The sequence below is a fragment of the Littorina saxatilis genome, linkage group LG12 (genome assembly GCF_037325665.1).
Source record: "Littorina saxatilis isolate snail1 linkage group LG12, US_GU_Lsax_2.0, whole genome shotgun sequence".
Classification (NCBI taxonomy): domain Eukaryota; kingdom Metazoa; phylum Mollusca; class Gastropoda; order Littorinimorpha; family Littorinidae; genus Littorina; species Littorina saxatilis.
This window is the reverse complement of record NC_090256.1, coordinates 62293023-62313954: the sequence shown is the minus strand read 5'-3', so window position 1 is coordinate 62313954 and position 20932 is coordinate 62293023. Positions and strand designations below refer to the sequence as shown.

Here is a 20932-nt window from a genome sequence, read left to right as displayed (position 1 = left end):
TGGATTTTTCTGTGCTTTTATTGACACTTGGAAAAAACAACTAAGATTTACAGAGAAAATGATATAACCTATGAGAATTCATTATGAATGTACAAATCAACCATCCTGGAATGTATTTTTTTAATTGTGAACATGCATGTAGGTGTTTTGCCAAAGATGTTTATGTATGATTTCAGGAACAAAATGTACCAAAACAAGAATGCTTGCTTGCTTTTGACTCTTACCTGAACAAAGGCTTTGGAAATTTATCTGGAGCATATAATCAGCCACTAGTAAACGTTCGGCAAACATATTTTACCCTGGTGAATGATTCATTTAAACTACTGAGCTGAACCATTATAACTAAAATATGAATAAAGTATTTAAAGACTCTAACCTGGTTTGTCTGCATTGGAAAAGTGTCTTGCCGGAAACTGGAAAAGCGGTGCAACAGTGAAACATACAAAACAGTGAAAAATACACACACACAGCTTCAACATGAACATCTTTTTTATGAAGAAATTTACAGACACTGCAAAGACGATAGAAAAATTACAAGACAAAATATCAGCGAGTGAGGATGATGGACATGACAGGTCAAGGGGGATCCCCAAAACGGCAAATTTCGTGCCGACACAGCGATAATGTACCTCACACTTCCTGTCCAGTTCTACCCCGAAACCTGGCAATTCCTCAAGAAAAAAGGTTAACAATGGCAAAATTTTACTGTTCACAGCTATTTGCACATATAGCATGACTTCGCTTCTTTCTCTCTGTTATTCTAGTGAGAAAATATCCAGCGATATTTCTCTGTAGGACTAAAGTTCAGCCTTGACCTAGCCAAAATAACTGGCGCAGCCGCAGAAACAAGAAAAAACCACGGTCATAATGTTAAAATCACGTTTTACTTGTATTTTTCGTGCATAGTGTTCTTCTTCTTCAGCCTTCCAGCGTAGTGTTAAAATTGCGCCTTGCCAAGACCGACAAAATATAGTTCATGACAAATTCTTCTTACTTTTGTTATGCCATATATACGTTATACACCTCCGAATCATCCATGGTAACGCGTGGTATTTTGTCTCGACGGGGTGAATGAATATAATGACGTCACTCGAGGCTCCAGTCTCGACAAAATACCACGCGATACAATGGATGGGCGGAGCTGCAACTTACACGTATACACACGGACAGCTGCTTTTCTTTCTGGTGCCGGGTTTGGGAGTAGAACTGTAGTAGAGGTCCTCTGATCTGAGCAGTTCAAGGTCTGCTTGTTGAAACAAATATTTCTTCTTACGTATACAACCAAAATAGAGCTATTTTAGTTTTTTATCAATGATTTTGCTGACATGTTCATCGTAACAGGTGGGGCAATTTTGTTACTGCTGTAACAATTTTTATAAAAATAACAGCTTATTATTTACTATCAATATCATGATGTTTTATTCCCCCCAGTCAGCCAAATCAACAAGAATATTCTAAACGGATATTCCTTCAAATCCAGTCATTTTCAACTCATGTCAAAATCCATTGTACAACAAACGCTGTTTTACAAAAGAACACAGAGAATGAGTATTGTGAAAACGGAATGCAAAAGATGAAGATTAAGCAGAAAAAATCTAAAAGATTAACAGACAGGCAGAACTTAAAGACAGAAAAGTAAGTGGCACTCAAAAGACATCAAAGATGACAGGAAATAAATTAAAAAATCAGGTATGCAGAAACATCAGAAATGACAAAAGGCAATGTACAAATTAAAAACAAAAGGACAGACAGAACTGAGAAAATGAAACACAAAACATCAAAATGCGACGGATATGCATGAAGATGGGGGTTGGGTGATAGTGCTATGCAAGAATACTAACACACAACAATTAACACAAAGCCATTTTACAATTACATATGTTTTTGCTAACCAAATTCTTGTCATGTCTGCTCAACCAAATTGTCTCCACAAAGAATATGCTGAGCAACTTTATTGACCGAGCTACAGGTTTTGTCAGTATCACATCTTGATGACCTTGGAGCCTCGGCCGGCTGGCTGTGCGTAAGGTTCTTCTCGGTAAGATTTGCGCTTGTAAGGGCGAGGTGCCTTCTTGCTCAAATCGTCAGGCAACAGGTCGTCAAAGGCAGGGAGGTACGCAGACACAGATGAATTTGTGGAAGTGGTCGATGAGGCGGGGCTTCCTGGAGAACTACACTGCTCTGCTTTTGTTTCCTGTTAACAAAACATGGTGTTTTGTTTTATATTTTAAACTCAGTAGGAATTTTGAAATCCATCAGTGAACAGAACATTTGCTGTACATCCACCAACAAACAGTGAAAACAAACAAAAACTCAATCTTGACACTGACAGTTGTTGACAGCAATATCAAACATTCCACCTTCTCTTTCTCATCAGTAAACAATCATAACATTCCGACTTGCATGCTCATGTAAACTGTACAAAAGTGCACAGAGATTAGACAAAAAGTTTGTCATTGCGATACGAAATCATCATTTCAAAAATAAGTAGCGGGGTTATCACTCAACCACACTCTCTCTCATAAATTGCCGCCTACCTGTACCGCCTGTATGGTGTACTGCTGTGGAGCAGCTGCTGCTTGGGTTCGAACCATGAGCCTGGAGGGACTCAACGTAAAGCCACTTGGCTCTGGTGCAGCTGCTAGTCTCTGATCCACAGGCAGGGCACCGCCTCCTGCAATGACAAGTATACTCAATTATTTGTCGTCACATGATTCAGCCATGAAAGTATATCTGGTACTGAGTGACAGCATTAGTTATTACTGTTCGAAGAAACAGACCGATAGATACCTACATACACAGAAAAGAGCAAAATAAGCAACAAAACACTCATAATTTTAAGTCAGAAGACCTTCGTGCTTGTCTTACACAAGTGCTTAAGTGCAGAAACCCGTACAACCAAACTCTCCATTAGTAAAAGGAAAAACATCATAGAGTGCCAGGGAGTGTGCAAGCTTTGTGATGAGCATCAACAGAGAATGAAAAAGTACACCTTTGTAATAAGCTTATTCCTAGTGGGGGCAAAAACGATCCCTTAAAGCCTCATCTTCTTTATTGTTATGCTTGAAGAGAAAAATACATTTTACACCGTCAATACAAATCATATCACTCAATCTTTTGATAACCATGAGGAGTCTTCGGGGTTTAAGTATTGGCATGTTTATCAGTGATATGTTGCCGTCTAACATTTCTGTGTTGGTGATTTGAGTGCCTTGACCCCAACATATAGTCACCCTGACACTAAGTTCTGGTGTCCTTTTAAGATAGTGACCCGGGATCAATTTTGTACAATGATCTGCACCACGACTGGCCTATCTTAATCAGAATGCCGCTAAAGGATGAAGACATTCAGTATCACTACAGAGAAAACTTATTCAAGACACAGAGAAATTAAGTTCTAGTGCCCCTTTCAGTCAAACTGACCCGAAATCAATTCAGTCCAATGATCTGCACCAGGACTGGTCTATCCTGATCAGTATGTCGCAACAGGATGAAGACATTCAGCATCATTACAGAGAGAACTTACTCAAGACAATGAGGATAAATTCTGCAGCCTGTTTTGCAGTCCACCTGTCCTTGGGGTTGACCCGCAGCGTGTGGAGCAGCAACATCTTCAGGGAGTCGGGCCAGCTGCTGTGGATTAGCTTGCTGGTAATCTCCTCGTCCTTCAAGCTGGCGATCTGTCAGACAGATAACGTTGCAAAATGTATAACCATGCTGAATACAGAGCATGCCTGAAGAACACATACAGACAAAAAACCATCAACATATCCAGAAACACAAGTCCAAATACAAAAATCCCTCTGAGTCTGCAAAGAAACTGTTTCAACTGGCTTCAAAGAAATCATGGTTTTAAATTAACTCTCCATCCTACAACAAAATGAATAACATACACAAAATGTTAACTAGATAACCATACAAATTGATAAAAAAAAATAATTGGGCACAACCAAACAAACAAACAAAAGAAATTGAAATATAAAAAAAATGGCAGTTACCAAAAATAGCTAAAGGTTTTTATTCCAAAATCAAACACACAAAAAAGTGATACTCTAACAAAAACTCACCCGGAAGAGACACTGGATGCGTTTCTCCATAAGCTTCTGTGGGTCAGTGTCACGGTATGCGGTATCACCAGTACAGACGTACACCATAACGTGGTAGCCACACAGGCAGTACAGGAGTGACAGGGACAGTGCCCACACGTCCGTCCCTGGGCCCAGGCGTCCTGCTTCCTTGGGTATTTTTCCTGTGGCCACCTGTAGAAGATAAAGTTGAATAATGTGCAAATGTCAACAACAACAAAAGCCTTAGATATCTACTGGGTACATATAACTTTCACAAATATTATTACAAACATGCTCTAGGGTAAGTTGGGTGCATCATGACTGAACATTCCTTCAGGTAAAATGAAAATAAAAAAGTAAAATAATGCAGGGATGGAGAAAGAAGCATAGGAAAACACAAGCAAAATTCAATGGTAGTTAACTTCTGCCAAAAAGGACATGGCAAACGCAGAGTACTGCTATAGTGGACCACAGTAGCTTTGGACACTGAGATACTTCTAATGACCAAGTCAACTTTTTGTTTTCAATATTTAACCTGAATGGGCATAAGCTGTGATACAGCCCTACAAAATCCCATGCTCAGTCTGGCAAAATAAATCACAAAGTTGTAGAGAATCACAAAGTTGTAGAGACAAGGTACCTGAAGAATGGCGGCACAGCTCTCGGGGCTGAGGTATTCATTGGTTAGTCCCTCTGTCACTTGGTCATTGGGAGTCTGGCTGGATCCAAAGTCAATCATCTTCAACCTCCAGTTTTTTTCATGAGTGTCTATGCACAGGTTTTCAGCTGAAACACAGGAAGTATTGTCAGTAACAATTGAATAAATTGCTGTCACAGCTTTGACAAAATCAACAGATGACCGCATGGAAAGTTTGCATTAGTTGTCGTTCCCTACTCATATTTCTTGCAGGTAGCATTTTCTTGCAGGAATAAGGAAATTCAATCTTCATTAATCCTCCCACGAATTCATATAATAACAAGAAGAGCAAACGCTCGATCGAGTCACTTTCGCAGTTCTGAATATTATATGAGGCATCAGATGGACAGGAAGAAATTGCTATTCACAACACAATGAGTCACGTTCACATAAAATTTGAGCCCGGTCACTTTTATAGTTTCCGAGAAAAGCCCAACGTTAAGTTGTGTGTTGCCGAACAGAAAAGGCTAGTTATCTCCCTTGTTTTTCTGATAACGTTCGTAAAAGGCTACAGATGTAAATACTTTGATGTAAAGAATAATCCTACAAAGTTTCAATCACATCCGATGAACTTTGTCAAAGATATAAAATGTCTAATTTTTCCTTTGACGCTGACCTGTGACCTTGAAAAAGGTCAAAGGTCAACGAAACCATCGTTAAAGTGTAGAGGTCATTGGAGGTCACGACTAAACAAAATATGAGCCCGATCGCTTTGATAGTTTCCGAGAAAAGTCCAACGTTAAGGTGGTGTCTACGGACGGCCGGCCTGACAGACTAACACTGACCGATTACATAGTCACTTTTTCTCAAGTGACTCAAAAACAAAACAAAACAAGAAGAGCAAACGCTCGATCGAGTCACTTTCGCAGTTCTGAATATTATATGAGGCATCAGATGGACAGGAAGAAATTGCTATTCACAACACAATGAGTCACGTTCACATAAAATTTGAGCCCGGTCACTTTTATAGTTTCCGAGAAAAGCCCAACGTTAAGTTGTGTGTTGCCGAACAGAAAAGGCTAGTTATCTCCCTTGTTTTTCTGATAACGTTCGTAAAAGGCTACAGATGTAAATACTTTGATGTAAAAAATAATCCTACAAAGTTTCAATCACATCCGATGAACTTTGTCAAAGATATAAAATGTCTCATTTTTCCTTTGACGCTGACCTGTGACCTTGAAAAAGGTCAAAGGTCAACGAAACCATCGTTAAAGTGTAGAGGTCATTGGAGGTCACGACTAAACAAAATATGAGCCCGATCGCTTTGATAGTTTCCGAGAAAAGTCCAACGTTAAGGTGGTGTCTACGGACGGCCGGCCGGACGGCCGGCCGGACAGACTAACACTGACCGATTACATAGAGTCACTTTTTCTCAAGTGACTCAAAAACAAAGGTAAACCAAAATAGTACCAAGATATTTATTCTAAAAGTGCAATCAGAAAAAAATGTAATGTGCAGACATGGGATTCTTCCGTAAATTTACGGAATTCCGTAAATTTTTAGGCTCCAGGGATCATTCTTGAGATTCGTGCAAATCCGCTGAGAAAATTTGGGGGTATATGTAGCCTAGGTATAGCCCCAAGTTTTTTGGCCGGTCCGCTGATCGCGACGCTCCATTCCATACTATTCTTGAACGGTTGGTTCCTAAAACGGTCAGACTGTTGCTGGTCGATCCATATGGGAACGCGCTCTTTGTCTCCTACAGTCACCGTTTCAACGTAGCTATCGGGGATTCAGTATAACCATACCGTATGAGAATGATTCGGCGCCATTTTTACATCGCTTCGAGCCACCTGCCAAAATGATGAGGAAGCTAAAGCGAGACGAAACCGTTCTAGCCCGGGAAATTGACCAGCAGAAGTACAAGAAAAATCTCTGGAGATTCGACTGGCTCGATGAAGTTGTATCATTGAGCTGGAAAGACGAGAAAGGCCAGAAGACACAAGACGTGAAAGTTGGCGATGCTTTTGCTAAAATCAACTTGCCGTGGACTCTGACAAACTATTTTCTACTCATGGAAAACAGTTCTGCTTTAATTCAAGGTGAGGTAAAAAAAAAAATCAATTTTCTTTCATATGTTTCCCTGCTGTTTGAATTGTTGTTATTGCCATTGATATAGAAGCTCTATGATTAAGCTGAAATATACATTTCAGGGCCATTTTTGTGTGTCTAAAACACTAAAAACCTTCAGCTTCTGGGGGCGAAGCCCCCAGACCCCGACCAGGGGCGTTGCCCCTGGACCCTACTGGGGGCCTTCTGCGGCCCCCAGACCCCCACCTTCTTTTTCCTTAATTATCACTTTTTCTGAATCCCATGTCTGAATGTGAAGAAATATGACAATGACAGAGCTGTGAACGCTTTTTTGTTTTATTGTATCAGATCACACAAAAGAAAGAACATAATGGACACCAGGGGCGGATCACATCATTTTGAAGGGGGAGTTCCCAAATTTCTTTTAGGGACAAATTGATGACGCAAAGCGTTTGGTTGAGGGCGCAAAGCGTTCGACCCTCATAGGGGGTCAGGGGGCATGACCCCCCCCAGAAAATGTTGATAAAACCAAGGAAAATGGAGCAATCTGATGCAAGAAACTTCCCTTAATACACCTTCCAAAAAGTAAATTTAAGAAGACAAATTTAGATCCAAACAAGGACAATTGACCGATCTGTTGCAACCTGAGCCAGCAAATTACCCAACTACTTTTCAAAACAGTCACTCAGAAGGCAAAGGCCAGCTCCTAGGGGGGTCCGGGGGCATGCCCTCCCGGAAAAATGGTGATAACAATCATGGAAAATGGAGCAATCTGAGCCATCAGTTTTTCTTTGTTTTCACATTTATTTTTTTCTTCTTCTTTCTTTTTAGGCTAGGGGGGGGGGGGGGGGGGGGGTTCGGAGGTTCCGGAAGCCACCCCCCCCCCCCCACCAAAAAAATGACATTTTATGTCCCTAAGAATGAGACAGCTATAAATGTATACAAGTTGTGATTTTTCCTGCATTCATTTTTAAGTGTTTTTTCTCAAACCAATCTCGCAAAAGACACATGAGATGAACCAGTCAGACTCACGTTTTATGTCCTGGTGAGTGACCCCTCTGCTGTGAAGTTTGTCGAGGGTTGCGAAGGCCTGAAAAGCAAGCAGCATCACCATCTTCGGGTCTTGCAGTTTCTCGGCGTAATGAGAATCCCTCAGCTTCTTGATCGACAGTCCTGTTGAGGAATGCATAAAGTATCATTAGAGTATAATTCTGTATTAAACTGAAAAATGTTCTGACACTGTTTCTACCGTGAAACCCCTCTTCTAGGATCTACGAAAAATCTAATAAGATCAAATCCTCAAAGGGAGAGAACTTTAAAATGGAGGTAAATCTAAAGATCTCTTGAACAGAAAGTCTGCAACAATAAGGTCTTAAAAGGGGGAAATCTTAAAGAAACTCGAGGTATAAAAAGGGAGGTTCCACTTATATTCCACCACTGCATTTAAATGAACAGTTATCAAATCATCCTCGCACAATCATAATTTGACAAATTGAAAAAGTTATACCGGTCACCTTTATTTTCAGATTTTCATGTAAAAAAAATCTACTTTACAAGCTGCAAAAAAAAAAAAATCATCTCTCAGAATAAAGGCATGCTCTTGATGTTTGCCCAGTACAGAAAACAACCAACTAGTTCTGTATGATAAAAGCCAACCAACCAGCAAACTCCTGGAAGATTTCAGTCTCTTGATTCTTGTACACCACTCCAAAGACTTCAGGAATGCCAACGTTGCCCCTGAACATGAGCGGCACTGCCACCTCGTTCTTTGACAGCTTGCTACGCACCTGAAAAGAAGTTCACAACTTCACAATCCAACTTCAAAAATTAGAAATCCCTATAGTATATGCACAGACAATTTTCACAATCAGAAGATAAAATCCAGCAACAATAAAAAGAAAATCACTCACTGCACCGCAAAGTTGTGAAAATCTGAACAATTATGTTGCAAATTCATTAACAGAGCTACAGAGCATTATATTCCAACATCCAAAACAGCCCCTGATCATATTGTAAATACACTTTCAGCAGCTTTTATTCTTTAGATCCCTGAAATTGTTTGTTGTAAAATGTCACAGACCTCGTAAATAAAGAAATCTGCATTACGCTGCTGCTTTGGTGATAAACATCAATTTACACTGTCAATATTTGTTCATAACTTACCATCAACAATTACTACGGAAATAAACAACAAGAATGAAATAAAAAAATTTAAAAATGGAAATACAGTCAGACTGACACAAAAAACAAACAAGCCTAACCTTCTTCAGCATAAATGTCTTTCCAGTCTTGAGATCTTCACACATGGCAGCCTCTCCGTAGGCTCCTTTGGACTGTGTTCCCTTGATAATCTTGTACTGTCGACCCTCTTCGTACATTCCATTCTCGCAATGCAGAACCTGAATTATGACAGAAATACAGCTTCTTAGTTGCTGACATCAAATGATGTATATCACTTAGTAGTAGTAGTAAAATTAATATTGAAAGTCCCACGGTTTTTTGCCATTAAGGACTTGTATATCAATTAAAAATAAAGACAGGCTTATAAGTCTCAACCACCTGCCTTTATTGACAGTTCAAGATACCTATTTTTCTCCTGCTTTTGCTGTACTGAAGTTTTCACCTTATGCTTTTATTAGTTTGCTTGTTGGCCCTCTTAAAAATTTTGTTAGTGAGTTATCACCAAAGAGCTCATCCTGAACTCAGGTAAAATGAGTTACTTCCCATCGGGTCTCATTTATCCCTGACAGGATGCCTTTGTTTTCCTTCTCTGGAGAGGAAATCGACTTTTTACATATTTAGAGCTTTTCGTAATGTGTGTAACTTATTGATATAAGCAGATTCGTGATCGTCGATAATGATTTGTCATGGTCATGGTGTTGTGTAATTTGTAAATTACAAAGGAATTGATATGAAAGACAGTTTCAAGCGAGCTATCTTTCGCGGGTGTATTTACTGTGCAAACAACTCTAAATATGGCAAAAGTGTCACGTGATAATCAACTTTGGCTACAAAGCAGACGACACTTTTTACCATAACCAGTTGGGAGTGATGCAACAATATCACGGTCTCCTTCCCACAGCAGTCTCAACATTTCGACTTGTTTCAACCTTAGAACGATGTCTTTATCATAACTGTGAAGAACAGAATGGAGATCACTGTCGAAGTCGGCCAATCTGCAATCACTTTCGTCTCAGTTCGACTATTCTCAGAAACATTAGCAAAAAACATGGGAGATAACTCTGTATTCTTATTTTGATAGATTCCGCGCAGTAATTATGCATCCGGTCAGAGAGATATGCCGGCGATACGGCATAGACTGATGATGATCAGAATGCAAAGAGCTGTCCTTAGTATGATGTGGTATTGGTAAATAAATAGACACTGAACCTCTATAAACAGACAAAGAGCACCCCCCACCCCTCCCTTCCCCCTCAGCCCTGTAACAAATTGAACAAGGCCAGGCACTCACCTTATTGTTGCAAATGACTCCTTTTTCCTTTGTTTTTTCAGCAAGCAAGTTTGAAATGTCGTCCTCATTTCCCAATGTTACATAGCTGAAATACACAAAACTACATATCATCAGCAAGTGTCATACACGTGTACTAGAACACATATCTATGTTTATTCTTTACTCAGTTCTCACCATTCAAGGGAAAAGTAACGTCACTGACATTCAGCAACTTTCAAAAGTGTGCATATACAACTCATCTCAACCCCCCTCCCCCCTAATGAAATTTGATAGAACTATTTGAATATACATGTACATCAAAGTTTTATGTTGACATGCCATGTACTTTACAACTTAATACTTGGCACCAAGACTCGGTTTTTGTTTTGTTTTGTTTTTTCTACAGAATTTTAATCAATCAATAAATAATTGATAACAAACATGGTATATGTTTTTGTGTGTTTTCCGTTTGTACACATACTTTCTCATTTACATGAGGTGCAGAAAAACCACCTGTAATTACTCTTACTCATTATGTTAATTTTACATTATACAAAAGGACAAAAATTAATATTTCAAACTATAGTGCTGCTGGCATCAACAAGTGTAGCATCAAAATGATCATATGTTATCATATATGGGTCTATTCAAAAACAATACTCGCATCATAACATTTGCCTGTCTTTACCTTAAATCATGAACAATAAACAATAATTTGTTTCTAATTAATAAAACTTCAGACTAATTTTGAAATCTTAAAACATGATTTCCAAAAATAATTTCCAGTGTTAATTGTTAGCCGTTAAAATGCTCACGCACATCGTTACGATTAAAATAGAATGATTAAATCTTCTTCATATTTTCGCTGTTACCTTTTATACCAAAAAGAACATTTGGTATAAAAGACTCAGTTTATACCTTCAACCATGTGGTGTCCTGTTGTTCTTTGATGTTCAAATTGAAACACAACAAAACATACCCTGGCCTTAAATTAGTTAAAACAAAAGAAAACAACAACTACAACAACATGGAGACACACACAAAACAGTCACACACACACACACACACACGCATGCTCTCTCTCTCTCTGTTCTCCCGTGCTGTCAAAAATAACATTATCAGCAACACAACCAACTACACACCCTTTCTGCGACGGATCCTCAATTTCATCCACCTCGTCCAGATCATCAAGTACAAGGTCATCCACAGCATGGCATCTACGAGGCTGCTCCACTTTGCGAACGTTAATGCTCAGATCTTGATTTGACACACCAGGCTGTCTGATCTTAACATTATCGTGTAGCTGGTGTTGATGTCGCATGTCCACCACCATGCTTCCCTCATCGTCGGATGAGATACTTCTGGAAGACATGTAGCTGACATTGCGTTGTAGGCGAGCTTCTTGTTCAGGGCTGGGTAGTTCATTGTGGACGGCTTTTCTGATGCTGATGACGTCTGTCTCCTCATTCTCAGTAACAGGCACTGCACACCAACAATTTATACAACACATGAATAAAACTTGTTACAAACTACAATAGAAGCCCCCTATTGACCCCCTCCCATGTCTTACCACATTTTTTTTTCATTAGCCCTGTACATTTTCCCCGATTTTAACTTATTTAAGACTTTCTCCTTGATTTTTTCAGATTTGTGGAGGTCTTAAAAGGGGGGTTCCACTGTAGCTTTGCCTAGGCTGATGATTTGCAGCTTAGGTACTCCATAACATTTTTTTAAAATCTGGCATGGTTTTAGATTTTTGAGTTCTGGTACGCTAGCACCCTGTTGGCTTGAGGTTTTTAGCCGCCACAGCAACAGAATAAACACGCCAAAATTAAGTGTATTAAGAACCAGACAAATGAGTCCTCCGCATTGTTTTGTGAATGTCATCAGGGGTGAATTTTGGCGGTCGCCCGATCGCCCCCGGCGGGTTCAAATCGCGTCGGGCGGGTTCGAAATTCCTCTGAAATCGCCCGCTTGGCGGGTTCAAATTTTGATGAACGCAGTCGATAGGAACGACCGGCGAACAAAGATCTCGCGCGGTTTGTCTGCTATAATATTGGACGCCATGTTTCTCGCGTCTAATGCGACTACCTCCGTAAGTCCCCACTTGCATTCAAACGTCGTACTGTACACACGCTTGTAAACATGTGGAGATGTATTGACACTGTCACTCCCCCACCGCCACCGCAAAAAAACCAGAGAACAGACGATGAAAAAAGAGGTCAAAAGCAGACCTGTTTACCCCCATAAGTGTTTTGGAGTAATGCTCAGCCCCAAAAATAGTAATCCTGGCACAAAAATAGTAATCATCCAGCATTCGTCGCCAATTACAACGCCGCGGCACATGACAACTGTGTCTGCGAAACGCAATCATGCACATACATGTATATCCATCATTTACAAACAAAACACATCAGTCAGTTTTTGTAGTCATCATAATTTCAAAGAAGATCCCATCAAAAGCACATGCATCACTGATTCTTTTTCTTTTGCTCGTAGTAGGCCTTTTTCAGTGTGTCAAGCGCTTCTCTACTGTACTTGCGCTTGCCGAATGAGTGAGGGCGAGACTTCACCACTAGAATAAGGCTCTCCAGCGTCTCGTCAGACAGACATGATCTCTGGTCAGTCCTGTGCTTTTTCACCCCATTTTGCCATTGAAAAAAACAATGCCAAACATGTGAATTGATTAAAAAAAAAAATTTAAACAAAAATTTTTTTAATTTTTTTTTTTAAATTTTTTATTTATGAAAATCGTAGTCTTGACACGGATAGCGGAATGGCGTATTTTTTGCAGAAAATCGTAATAAATTACGCCAAAATCGTAAGGGTAAACAGGTCTGCAAAAGAGACAGTATGAAAACGAAACATGGCAGAGAAAATGGCAGGAAAGATGGAAGAGGACAGATACCGGCGAAGAAAGAGTATGGCTCGTGTACGACGACATGAAACAGGAGATGCATTGTGCTGTGTGTCGAACTTGTGATCAGAATGTGATACCAGGAGGTAAATTTGTGTTTAGAGATTTAGATGTGCCAAAGATTCTGCAACTTTTTAAGACTGGCAATTACGAGACAGACTCAGAGTGAAAGTTAATGTGTGATTGTGTGACACTGAGAAAGGGGATGACTTGTGTGTGATTGTTTCCCTAAGCATGTAAATGATTAATGGTATGACTATATATGAGGGTGTGCATTTGACTACTAAGAGTGAGGTTAACTGTGTGACAGTGAGTGGGTGAATGTTGATTTGATAAAATGTTTTCTTCATTGAATTGATACTTTACTGTTTGCTTTGTTATTGAACCATAGTGAATAATTAAAGCACCCCAAACATACAAAGTTTGTTTATGTCTTTTGTTTGTTTGCGGCATTTAAAATAAGCATGTGAGCATTGTTTGTATAAATGTAGGTTTTTGTGTGTTTGTCGCTGCCAACGCGCAATCTACGAGCCGTTGATATGGTTTGAAATCCCGGCTGGTTGGAATTTTGGGGGGCCGGTTCAAATTTTGACTTACCGACCCCCCTGTATTTTGAAATGTATTAATTGCTTGTAAGGTCAAGGTGCTTAGATTTGAATTAGTGAAAAATGCGCACCTATTGTGTGTATACCCGTATAATTATTTTCATCAGTATTTACCTGTGAAAGTGACACCTTGGACCTGAGTTGCACGTGGCTGGCCATATGGAGTCGATAATTGCCACCCAGCCAATGCCTCCCTATCCTCCACTGGCTGGGTAATTACCCGCCTTGGCTGCACACCCTCCATGAGGGCTGGAATGCACAAGAAAAAAACAGTTCACGTTAATACCAAACAGTGAAAACCTTAGAAAAAGGAGAAAACAAGAAGGGCAAAGCCCATACGACTCACATGCTTGACCTTCTGCTTTACACATTTTTCCTACCAAAATACATGTGACCTTGACCCAAGGTCAAGGTCATCCAAGGTCATGCAACACAAAGCTGTTAATTCAAGACATAGGAAGTACAATGGTGCTTATTGGCTCTTTCTACCATGAGATATGGTCACTTTTAGTGGTTCACTACCTTATTTTGGTCACATTTCATAAGGGTCAAAGTGACCTTGACCTTGATCATATGTGACCAAATATGTCTCATGATGAAAGCATAACATGTGCCCCACATAATTTTTAAGTTTGAAACAGTTATCTTCCATAGTTCAGGGTCAAGGTCACTTCAAAATATGTATACAATCCAACTTTGAAGAGCTCCTGTGACCTTGACCTTGAAGCAAGGTAAACCAAACTGGTATCAAAAGATGGGGCTTACTTTGCCCTATATATCATATATAGGTGAGGTATTCAATCTCAAAAACTTCAGAGAAAATGGGAAAAATGTGAAAAATAGCTGTTTATGGCCCCTGCGACCTTGACGCAAGGTCAAGATGCTATGTATGTTTTTTGGGGCCTTGTCATCATACACCATCTTGCCAAATTTGGTACTGATAGACTGAATAGTGTCCAAGAAATATTCAACGTTAAAGTTTTCCGGCCGGCCGGACGGACGACTCGGGTGAGTACATAGACTCACTTTTGCTTCGCATGTGAGTCAAAAAGACGACAAAGAATGATGCTATTATGTCAATGCTTGTACTAACTTGGACCGCAGAAAGCAAATTTGACTCACCAATAGAAAAGCCTGATAATTACATTAACACTAAAAGATGATGACAATTTATAGGGAAAAACACAACTATTTCTTGTTACCTGCATACTGGTTGATTGCTGCCCGACACAAATCTACTTCCTTGCCAGGAATGGTATTGTTTTTCAGAGCTAAAAATACTGAGTTCTTTAGACTGCTACTAGTAAAATAAATGCTATTAAAAAAAAAAGCAAAGTCCTGGCAAGAATTAAATCTAGTCCTACTCCTAGGCAAAGTAAATATTTATTCTTTAATTCTATTAAAAAAAATAAAATCTGGGCTCTAGAACATTAGATGCACATCAACCAATAAGATAAAAACATCTCATTCTCAGCAATCTCTCGTCAATGATTTTAAAGTCGAGTACGAACAGCTGCTGATTTGTGTGCGTATGGAGTTTGATGGTCACAACAACCTTACCATAAAATCTCAATACTTTCTCTTGCATAAAAATAGCCATCCTGGGTCTTCTTCATGTCTTCTGCTGTATTGCTATCAGTGTATGTGTGACAGTAACAGATCAACTGTTTCATGATCTCAAAAAACCCTGACTGAGTCAACTCACAAAGGGAAGCAACTCTGCCATGACTAGAAAAATTGCATAGGCAATATTTATAGACTGAAGGGACGGTCAACATACTGTGAAGAAGAAGAGGTCACTTTTCTTTCAAACTCATATGACCTTTCTTTAGTTAACAAGATCAGATAGGCCTCCTGTCTCCACAGTCCAATGTGTAACTATAATTGAGATGGGGGTCATCATGTAATGATATAAGAAAACAACCAAATCTTCAGATCACTAAGGAATGTATTAAAAGACAAACACACTATTTTTCAAAGCGCTCTGCGCAGTCCACCCAGCTGGAAATGGGTGACTAACCCTATTCTACACTGATGTGAACCTAACAAATCAGATGACATACTGGTTAAATAACAACACAGTGGAAATGCTGAACTAGACAGTCTTACAATTTTACATATTCCCACACGTTAAACTAGCTTGCACCGCTTATATTACCAACATTAAAACTAAAGTAACTTCCAAGGATAAAAGGGCAAAAGATTGGACTAAAATCATTCTCATTAGCTATACAGTTCTTTAATCATGTCACCAAACACCAGGCATAACGTAAAGTAAGTGTAACTGCTTTAATCTGTACAATATATGTGAATGCGACATACCACCAGTATGAGGGCCATATATAGCTATTCTGATGAACACGTGGGGGAATTCGGGGGCTGTGATTGGATGGTCTCTTCCGATCATCAAAGCATAATGCGGCGGAAGTCGGCCATTTTACTCAATATCCAAAAGCATATTGTCGATAACAAAGACGCATGGTTCCGGTTTCTTCCACGTGTATAAAGTACATGCATACCTCGCCAGGTTTGTTTCTGTGACTAGTCGACAGATGATGCCATTTGTTTTGTGTGTGTTTTTGTTGTTGCCTACTGTACATGACATACATTACGTGTAAAATCCAGTTCTTTAACAGGCAACAAACCTTGCAAATTTCCAGAAGCTGCAATCTGAAGCGACCTATCTCTGATTCTAGCAGACGATCTCTCCAATGTTTAACACAAAATCAGCAAACTCTCCTGTCACATAGAACGTCCATTGTATAGTGCAATGTTGAAATGAAGTTACCGGTCTGAAACATTTAGTCGTTTCTTCTGAGACAATCCTTGTTCTCTTATCATCTACAGATTTACCGCAGTCTTCACCACGCGAATTCCCAACAGAAGTCAGACTTTCGAACATACAATATACGTAGGCAAGCATGATACGTCATATGATTCCTAGCATATTGACGTAATGCTAAACATCCGGTTATCTCGAGTTTTCTCCGTAATACATGTCCGTGGGTTTTTCAATGTTCGGTTATTTCCGTGGCTTCATGCGGAAAGGGAACTGTCGTCTGCAATCAGCGACATGGACCATTCTGGTACTTGTTGCTGACAAAAACATGATTTTAACACAGAATTTAATGTCAGAATAGCTATATAAACGCTATTGTGTTTTCAGCGTAGCAATAGGGTCCGATATTTAGACTCGAACAAGTATAATGCGACTCGTCTTCGACTCGTCGGCATTATACTTGTCTCGTCTAAATATCGGGCCCTATTGCTACGCTGAAAACACAATAGCTGGTAATGTTGTTTTGGCTTGTGTAATGAAGTAAAACGTTTGGGAAACTCAGCACAGGTGGTGAAATTCAAATACCATATTACTCAAAACCAAATTCATTAATCTCAAAGAGATGTAACCGCACACATATCAAGGACAGAATTGGTCAAACTTGGCACACAACCCCCCCCAAAAATGGTCACCAATTTGTTTGGTCAAACATACCACAAACGTCAACTCCAGTTCCAAAACCCTGTGGAATCCGGTCTGCCGCCATCTCACTCTCAGCCTCAGTGACAGTACAGTGACATCAAACAAGCTTTCTACAATATTGTGTCTTCAAGAAGAAGTATAAAGCCTGTGTCTTAACTTTAAAACTGAACCTTCCTCTTACACCGAGTGTCTGTCTTACGCCAGCTAATCTGGTCATAATATTCGTCACCTGATAATTCTGACCCAAACAAGAACTTGCTTCCTGTCTCGCTCCGGACTCTTCCAAAAATACGAACACAGCACACAAAACACGAAGACAAAAAGATAAAAAGCGATGAAATAATGAAGAAGATGTAGAGGGGAAAAAAATAGAATACTTCTGGCTGGATTTACTTACCGTTAAAATGTTCAAATCAGTCCAATGTCTATAGTGCTCTTCCCTTCGGCTGTACTCGTCAAAAGATGGGGAGATGGCGGTTCCACGTCATTTCCCCTTACAGCCGATTGGCCCATTGGGGATCACATGGTATTATTGGGAATTTCCCAAATTTCTCAGAATAAACCTTAAAATAGAAATTACATTGACGTCACCACAAGAGAATCGGATTGGACAACGTATAGATCTCTGTACTGTAGTCAATAGGCAACGCCCACACAGTCAGTTATTGCACCATCCAGTACAGTGGTGTTGCTGTTTGTGGAGAATTTTTAGTGATCACTGTCGTAATGGATCAGGACAGTTCCATCCTTTCACATGCATCTTGAAGTCAAAGGCTTATGGATACCAATCCAGTCCCTAACCACTACTACTACTAAATAACTTGCACTCTATCCATTCAAATGAACTTCATAACAAGCAATCCACTCACAACTATCGAAGGTGTCAGTGCCTAGAAGCAGTGCCGGGAATAAGTAGAAGTATTGATCAGCAGCAGTAGTATTTTTGTGTGAATTTCATGTCTGAAGGTTCTCTCCATCTCTATCGTCTTACGCGCACACATAAACACATATATGCACATGTACACATACGTGATACAGGTAGACACACACACTTGTACAAACACACCATGTGTGTCTGTCACATGAGAAAAAGACCAAGAATATTTTCCATCGTTTAAAGTTCTGTGTATTTGCCGGAGATGACTGACTATTAGGGTTTAATTTAACGTCCTCTTAGACCAACTGGTCTATATTGGGACAGGTATTGGTAATACGCTGAAGATATGGTGTGATACTTTGATTCGAACAAGCCCGCTGTGGCTGTCTTCTTCGACACACCAGCATTGGGTTTGTCTCGTCAAAGTATCAAAATACGATCATGATAATCAGAGACGAGAGATGACGCATGCGTGTCTTTGTGTTTTCCAAGCCCTGAGACTTTCGCTGTGCACGTGGGATCTTTTTCGTGCGCATGTGTGCACACGGGGGTGTTCGGACACCAAAGAGAGTCTGCACAAAGTTGACTCCGAGAAATAAATCTCTCGCCGAACATGGGGATGGAACTCACGCTGATAGCGACCAACTGGCTACAAAGCCAGCGCGCTACCAACTGAGCTACGTCCCCGCCCCTTGCCGGAGATGAGTGTATGTGGGTGAAGAACAGAATTAAGTGCCTTCCACTGGTAGAGCAGGGAGACGACTGTGCAGGTGCCTTTGCTTCCTCGATCTCTGCGTCGTCTGTGTTCCTCCTCCATACATCTCTCTCTCTCTCATGTGCACACACATACAAAGACAGACAGACAGACACACATAAACAATTAATGTGTATTCCATCGCAGTTGCACCGGCTCATGCCAATCATTAGATCTGTATTACATTTTTCAAGTATGCCCTTGGTAAACGCTCAAGCAATTTCAGTTGCCTGCATGATTTGTTGATCAGCTTGTGTCATATCAGGAGTCCGCACTTGTTGCAATTAATGTGGAATTTTGGTGTGCCAGAGAAAGAATAACCAGCTATATCATGTAGTTCATTATCTGAACTAACATATAACTGAAATGTTCTGTCAGATAGACAGACTGGCAGATAGACACAGACAAATAAACAGACAGATAAGTTCTGGATTGTGTCAGGTAAACATGTTTATTCTTATTTTCTGTGGAAAAAAATGTACAAAATGAATCATACAAGTACACACAAATAACATTATTGTTCTAGCCAAAGGTGCTTCAGAATGGGTGCCGAGAGAAATATCCCAATTATTTCCCATGAACCATATTATTTATTTGTTTATTTCATAATCTCTTCATTCCAATTCAAACAAACCTTATAAAAGCATTGGGTTGTCAGGAAAGCATTTACCTCTTTCATTGATTGTTGTTTTTGTATAGTTCAAGTACATCTTTGTTACAAGTACTTGTATTTAATGATAACATGTACAGAACCATTCAGCTTAACAACTTAGAAACAATGCGATGATCTTTTCACATGAGTATAAACACCCCATCAAAGAATGTAACCCTTTCAGATTTTAGAACTACAGTAAACCCTCCCACTAACGACCTTAAACATGTCCAGAAAAATCGGTCGTAAAAAGGAGGGGTCTTTCTTGGGAGTTTGGGAGGTATCATTTTTTTCACAGGGGAGGCAGTTCAGTCTTTAGTTGTGTTCCTTATCCCATTTTTGTTCCGATTTGATGTGCATATATGCATTAGCATGATATATGTGCATACACCAGGCAGAAATAACACACACACAGGGCCTCATGGGTAAAAACTCGTTCATTGACCCCAGGTAAAAAGGTCAGTGTCTGTAAATTGGGACATGAAGAGTTTCATCTCAGATATCTAAGGAGACCGTCTCATGTCACACACACACAGAATACCTACACAGCAATTCGTTATCGAGTTAAAACTGCGCCTACCCCCCCCCCCCCCCCCCCCCCTTCTTCGAGGGTAGTCCTTTTAATTGTAACAGCAATAGGTGAGAAGAGGACAGCCGTAGGCCACTGGACTTGTACGCACTACTTACTACCACCCCTGACTCTTGATGCGTGACCAATGGAATGCGTGTTCCACGTGTGCTGGGTAATTACGAACTTTGACACTCACTGGTAAAAAGGTCAAGGTGGTTATTGACCCTGTGTTGGTAGGTCGGTCGTCTGAAAAAGGAGGGCGTCGTTCTTGGGAGGTTAGTTACAGTGTGAAAGGCATCCGTGCCGAGAAATTCGGTCGGCAAAAGGAGGGGGTCATTCTTGGGAGAGGTCGTTACAGGAGGTTCCACTGTACACAAATTTTAAAAATAAATAAAAATTGGGAACTGCATCAGCATTTAAAAAATAAAACAAAAATTAAAACATTAAAAAGATTAGAGGCACATTCATAGATGAAGTACAGAGAAGAAAATATGACATCCCTAAAATGCCCGTGTGAGTGATATAGACTAAGACAAGAAAACACAAGTAACAGTCGTAATTCATTTTCATAAATACACTGTATATTACTTTAACGTTCAATCCAATAACAAACAAACAAAAAAATTACAGGAAAAACATAAATGTTGGTTTTTGAGATTTCTTCACCATCTGCAATCACACACCCATTCTGAAGCAGCTTTGTTTCTTATGTGTTCAGTTATATGAATTAACACATCACAGCACGATCAGTTACACTTTATCACCTGTTACCCAAGTTACGTCTTGTTCTTGTCTGTTAAATGACATTTTCCTCCACATATATTTGTAC

The 20932-nt window shown here is 39.9% G+C and overlaps 1 protein-coding gene across 2 annotated transcripts; it reads right to left on the bottom strand.

Moving 5' to 3' along the window:
• LOC138982498 (MAP kinase-interacting serine/threonine-protein kinase 1-like) lies at nucleotides 1–17787 on the bottom strand. Of its 2 annotated transcripts, none has more exons than XM_070355802.1 (12): nucleotides 17647–17787; nucleotides 13883–14017; nucleotides 11389–11728; nucleotides 10268–10352; nucleotides 9057–9194; nucleotides 8456–8582; nucleotides 7828–7968; nucleotides 4708–4853; nucleotides 4068–4259; nucleotides 3527–3680; nucleotides 2538–2674; nucleotides 1–2194 (listed from the first exon to the last, which is right to left on the bottom strand). In XM_070355802.1, the coding sequence occupies exons 2-12, from the start codon at nucleotides 14010–14012 to the stop codon at nucleotides 1982–1984; spliced, it is 1803 nt and encodes a 600-aa protein (XP_070211903.1). In that variant the 5' UTR covers nucleotides 14013–14017; nucleotides 17647–17787; the 3' UTR covers nucleotides 1–1981. The 2 variants fall into 2 exon arrangements, with proteins under 2 accessions (XP_070211903.1, XP_070211902.1); XM_070355801.1 differs by lacking the exon at nucleotides 17647–17787 and adding an exon at nucleotides 17262–17328.
• Between the last annotated feature and the right edge of the window lie 3145 nt (nucleotides 17788–20932).

Coding starts and splice junctions, on each gene's coding strand:
- LOC138982498 (XM_070355801.1), bottom strand. CDS start 17,313: ATGGCGGCAGACCGGATTCCACAGGGTTTTGGAACTGGAGTTGACGTT. Junction 4,854..7,827: donor CACTCACCAGGACATAAAAC/GTGAGTCTGACT, acceptor CCTGTGTTTCAG/CTGAAAACCTGTGCATAGAC. Junction 2,195..2,537: donor ACACCATACAGGCGGTACAG/GTAGGCGGCAAT, acceptor TTTTGTTAACAG/GAAACAAAAGCAGAGCAGTG.